Source organism: Myotis brandtii, unplaced genomic scaffold, assembly GCF_000412655.1.
Source record: "Myotis brandtii unplaced genomic scaffold, ASM41265v1 scaffold236, whole genome shotgun sequence".
Classification (NCBI taxonomy): Eukaryota; Metazoa; Chordata; class Mammalia; order Chiroptera; family Vespertilionidae; genus Myotis; species Myotis brandtii.
The window spans coordinates 369,537-375,004 of record NW_005358901.1 but is presented as its reverse complement, the minus strand read 5'-3'; the positions used below and the strand labels follow the sequence as shown (position 1 = coordinate 375,004).

The 5,468-nt window shown below is 53.9% G+C and overlaps 1 protein-coding gene across 2 annotated transcripts in view; it reads right to left on the bottom strand.

Annotated features, from left to right (window-relative positions):
- Positions 1 to 5,468, bottom strand: part of CHRNA2 (cholinergic receptor, nicotinic, alpha 2 (neuronal)) — a 30,182-nt gene that overhangs the window by 7,899 nt on the left and 16,815 nt on the right. For both annotated transcript variants that reach the window (XM_014540081.1, XM_005866649.2), the window contains 4 exons: positions 4,663 to 4,894; positions 3,737 to 3,888; positions 3,253 to 3,297; positions 1,609 to 1,718 (listed from right to left, as the gene is read on the bottom strand). In XM_014540081.1, coding sequence (XP_014395567.1) covers positions 1,609 to 1,718; positions 3,253 to 3,297; positions 3,737 to 3,888; positions 4,663 to 4,735 — 380 coding nt within the window. In that variant the 5' untranslated portion in view covers positions 4,736 to 4,894. The remainder of the gene's footprint in view (positions 1 to 1,608; positions 1,719 to 3,252; positions 3,298 to 3,736; positions 3,889 to 4,662; positions 4,895 to 5,468) is intronic.

The following is a 5,468-nucleotide window of genomic DNA, read 5'->3' as shown; positions in this document are numbered from 1 at the left end:
AAAAAAAAAAAAGCAATGAGAATCATACTATTACATGGGACAGCAAGCACTGTGCTGGAGTGGGGGTGGAAATCCAGTCTGCCACCTATTTTTATAAATAAAGTTTTATTGGAACACAGCCACAGTCATTTGTCTGCATACTGCCCATGGTCATTTTCACCACACCGGCAATGCTGAAAGACCTTGAGCCCTGCAAGCCTGCATTATTTACCATGTGTTCTTGTATAGAAGAATTTGCTGACTTCCATCAACATGAGTACTTAACATGCTTGACTCCATTTAATCATCACAACTCTTATGCTATGTGTTATTAACTCCATTTTTCAGACTGAGGTTGGTTACATAAAAATTTTAAAAAGTGTCTGGATTTGACCCAAAGGCGCTGCTTTTTCTTTATACCTGTGAGCTGAGACTTGTGACCAACCTCTAAGTCAGTGGTTCCCAAACTTATTTGGCCTACCTCCCCCTTTCCAGAAAAAAATATTACTCAGCCACTGGAAATTAATTTTTTTAAAATTTTAATAGCAGTTACTCATCGCCCCCAAATGCACCTGTGGCCATCACCACCCCCCTGGATCGCTGCAGCGCCCACCGGCGGGCGGTAGCGCCCACTTTGGGAATCACTGCTCTAGGAGATGACGCAGTGTTCTGCTCCCTAGTCCTCCATAATAAAAGCGTAGTATGCAAATTATTCCCTCCACCGGGAGTTCGACCAGGGGGCAGGTAGAAGGGAGGGAGTACCCTGCTGGCAGCCAGCAGCCACTAGGGACCCTACCAATGCATGAATTTTGTGCACTGGGCCTTTAGTCTTTAATAATTCTCAAGGTCAATCCTAAAGGCAGGAGAACCAGAACATGCAGGAAGAGACTTCTTTCCCATGGAGTCGTTCCAAGCTAGAGATTAGAAAATGGGAACCTTTTAAAGAAAACGCTGGCCCAGCCAGTGGCATGGCTCAGTGGCTGAATGTTGCCTATGAACCAGGAGGTCACAGTTCGATTCCCTGTCAGGTCACATACCGGGGTTGCAGGCTTGAGCCAATAGTGTGGGGTGTGCAGGAGACAGCTGATCAATTATTCTCTCTCATCATTGATATTTCTATCTCTCTGTCCCTTCCTCTCTGAAATCAATAAAAAAAATGTATTTTTAAAGAAAACGCTGGAAACTTTGAAAGAGAATCCCAGATCAGGCAAAAGTTAAAAAAATTTTTTAAAGGCATTGTGTCATCACACATAACCACCACTAGATGGCCACATGCGCCCTGTTTTGAGGAAGGAGAGTGTGATGTCTTGGATCTTCCTGTAAACCTGGAATGGGGTGATGGGGTGGAGGAGATCCTTCTTCAAATATAAGAATTTGGTTTGCAGTTTTGTCCTGTCGTAAGAATTACCTGTTACATTCAAGTAACACTGGCCAAAGCCTGACTGGCCATCCTACAACTCCAGGGCATCTGGGATGCTAAGGACTTTGCTTCTGACTTGTGCCAGAAGCACAGGAAGCTGAAAGTAGGTGGATCTTGGCTTCAAGGCACAGAGATATGGGGTGAGGTGTGTGGGGTGAGGGGGGTGGGGGGCTCCCAGGGGCCCTCCCAAGACCCCAGCGGCTTCCTACTTGTTGTAGAGGACAATGTCCGGGATCCAGATCATCTCCGAAGGGACTCGGAGGGATGTGATGTTGCCGAACTCGGCCGGGTTCCAGCGCAGCTTGTGGTCGCTCCACTCCTGTGCGTGGGGAGGGGAGTCAGGGCGCCTGGTGCTGCCGGGGAGGGGGTCTCGGGGCAAACACGGGGCAGCCCGGGGACGCCCCAGCAGCCGGATTCAGGAGCTCTGACCAGAGCTCGTCACCCAGCCCCACGGAGCAGGCAGGGCTCGGGGCTGGGAGTCAGGAGTCTGGTCGGACTTGGCCAATCTCTCGCTTTGCCCCAGCTCTCATGTCCAGAGTCCGGGGCACATAAGTCACCCTAATCCCGCTTCTAGGCGTCTTCGTTCTGCTACGCCCTAGCGGGACGACTTAGTGGATGGGGTGGGGAGGACCTCACTCATTTGCAGTAACATTTGTTAATGCATCACAATTTACAGTTTTTTGCACCCGGGCAGGGAATGCCAAAAGGTGGGAGTGTTTCTCCATTTCACAGATAAGGCAACTGAGGAGCAGAGAAGTAAAAATCTGCCAGAATATACAGCTAAGAAAGGGGAGTTCAAACTGTGCGCCAGAGCGCCCCCTAGGAGTCCCAGCAGGCCTTACACCAGCCGGTCCAAGTGCACCTGTTTTTCTCCCCCCAACCAGGTGAGTATTATTCACTCTCTGAAGTCTCCTCTATGGCCCTGTCACACATGGTAATTACAGGTGGCTGTGCGTGTTTATTGATGTAATGACCCTGGAAGGTCCAGGAAGCCAATGACAACACCTGCATTGCTAACACCCGGCCCCTGGTAGATGCTCAATAAACGAATATCCCAGCAATGAAAACACTCCCAAGTGGTAGGGTCCTATTTCCGGGAGGGTTTCCCGTGTCCCTTCTGGACCTAAAAGGAACAACCACTCCCAACAGAGAATGACTGGCATGGACACGCAAGCCTGTCCTTCGCCTCACGGGGGCTTATCATAATTAAAATAATAACCGCTACCATCTAGAAAGGCAACTTTGCTGGCAGCACCCGGGCTTGCATCCTGTCTCCCGGTCCACGGGCCGTTTTGCTTTCGTGCATTTGCACTAGAACAGCGCAGTGTTGAAAAGGGCCCCCTGCATGATGCCGTTTCCCCTCCAGGAATAGTCGTGTAATGTGTACACAAATGCATGACCCTGGGGAGGGACCCGGGGAGGAGAGGAAGCTGGCCGGCAGAGGAAAAGCATTGCCCTGCTCCTGCCTTCCCCGGAGGGGCCCTCACCTGCTTGAGCCAGACGTTGGTGGTCATCATCTGGTTCTTCTCATCCTGGCCGGGAGGCAGCGGGAGAGAGGAGAAGAGAAGTTAGAGCTGCAGAACCAGCCCCAGAAGACAGCCCACCCCCTCTCCAGAAGGCTGTCTTACATGATACAGCAAGCTCAGCCGGGCCAACACCCCTCCCGACACTGTACCCCTTACGCAGACTCTTCAGGACCACACAGGCCACTTGTGTCTTCTGGGCTTGTGTCCAGTGGAATGAGCAAACCCACTGCTAACTCAGTGTCCTCCCAGGAGGGGCCCCCGGGCTGGGAGGAAGGGGAGCTCTGATGAGATGGGCTGGGGGTGCAGAGGGACAGGTGGGGCCCTCACCTGCTTGAGCCAGACGTTGGTGGTCATCATCTGGTTCTTCTCATCCTGGCCGGGAGGCAGCGGGAGAGAGGAGAAGAGAAGTTAGAGCGGCAGAACCAGCCCCAGAAGATAGGGGGGCCTGGGGCAGGCTGACTCCAGCCCCTCCCTCTCCAGAAGGCCGTCTTACATGATACAGCAAGCCCCGCCCGGCCAGCACCCCTCCCGACACTGTACCCCTTACGCAGACTCTTCAGGACCACACAGGCCACTTGGGTCCTCTGGGCTTGTGTCCAGCGGAATGAGACAAGCATCTAGAAACCCACTGCTGACTCAGTGTCCTCCCAGGAGGGGCCCCAGGGCTGGGAGGAAGGGAAGCTCTGATGAGGTGGGCTGGGGGTGCAGAGGGACAGGCGCTGGAGCTGAGGAGGGAGGGACGACCCCAGCAAAGGGGCCTGTGCTCTGGGGGCTGATCCCTAGGGCTCAAAGGGCGGTGGGACTGGCATACCACATCGATGAGCTGGGCTATGGACAGCCCGAAACGCACGATGACCACGTCCGAGGTGTGGGGCACTGGCCGTGCCCAGCGGTTGTAAGCCCTGAAGAGGTGTTTGAAGAGGCGATCCTCGGCTTGGGTGTGGGGGGCTCGCGGCGCCGACGCTGTGGGACAGGAAGGAAGAGTGGGGTCTCCAGGAGTCCATGGTGGTGGGTGCCCAGCTCCCTCCCATCAAATCAGAGCCACTCAGCCTCACTGAGCCTCAGCTTCCCCATCTGTAAAGTGGGGACGCTCTCCAGAACCTATCTCACAACACTATTGAGGATTGAATAGGGTCGTGTGTGTGCGAACTTAACAACCAGCACATGGTTGGAACTCAAGAAATGTCAGTTGCTCTTTGTTCTCTACGAAGGCATGGAAATGAGTGTTGAGGAGGGGTGTCAAGGCGGAGGAGTGAAGAAGAAGTCAGACCTAGAGAAGAGATTCAGCCCAGAACTGAGGAGCTAGGGAAAAGTGTCCCAGACTTGTCTGATGGGACGCTCCGTGTCTGTTCTGCGAACAGCTTCACCTCTTAGGGTTCTGCTGCCTGAGCAAGTGGAGGCTAAAACCCAGAGAAGCGCATCAATAGCAGCAGTCGCCATGCATTGAGCGTGACTGTGTTCCAGGTGCTAGTCACAACCTCTCATTTCACGGGATCCTTACAACCGACCTGGGAGGTTCACAGCGCGATTGGCACTTACAGATGAGGGACACTGGAGCCGGGGGAGGTTCCGGGTGCCGCAGCTGCCAGTGTCTGACCTGTGCGCGCCCTGCCCCTCACTGTGGACCGAGCTACTTGAAGACCCCTGCAGACTTGCCATGAGCCCACCCAGGAGTTTCCTCCACAGCCTGTGAGCTTGCAGGTGTGACATGATGTCCTAGTGATGACACTTACTCACCTGCTGGGGTCAGAAGGAGCCACCACAGGCCAAGCTTGGCCAGGGGTGGGAGTGCAGGATGGGAGGGGCCCATGGCTTCAGAGGAGAGGTCTGGCTGCCCCTGGACCTCAGGAGGAGGGCAGGCCAGGGCTCTGCTGTGGCTTGAACCTCGACTGCTTCCCCAGCAGGGCCTCAAGCTGATGACATGGCGGAGCTCCGCTGGATTCCACACAGCTCTCTCTCACCACCAAACCTGAGCAAGCACAAGAGAGGGTCTTAGGGACACGCATCCTTGATACAGATGTGCCTTTGCTCCTCACACTCCACACAGATGTGAAAGGTGAGGACCAGGCCTCCCAGGAGGGGAGGGCTCTCAGGCAGTGGTCGGCAAACTTCGGCTTGAAAGGTGAGGACCAGGCCTCCCAGGAGGGGAGGGCTCTTGGGCTCTCCTTGGTTTGAGGACCAGCATCTTTCACGTTCTCAGGGTCAACCAGCTATTCTGACCTAAGGTAAGCCTGGACTCGCTGGACAGAGGAGGCCACAAGATGACACCAAAGTCCCCCTTTTTCTGGTCCCAGTGTTGCATGTGTAAAATGAGGATAAACAGCCCAGGCAGGCAGTGTAAGTGGTTGAGTGTCGACCTTGAACCAGGAGGTCAAGGTTTCATTCCCGGTCAGAGCACATGCCCAGGGTTGCAGGCTTGATCCCCAATGGGGGCTGTGCAGGAGGCAGCCAATCAATGATTCTCTCTTATCACTGATGCTTCTCTCTCTCTCTCCCTCTCCCTTCTTTTCTGAAATCAATAAAAATATATTTAAAAAATAAAA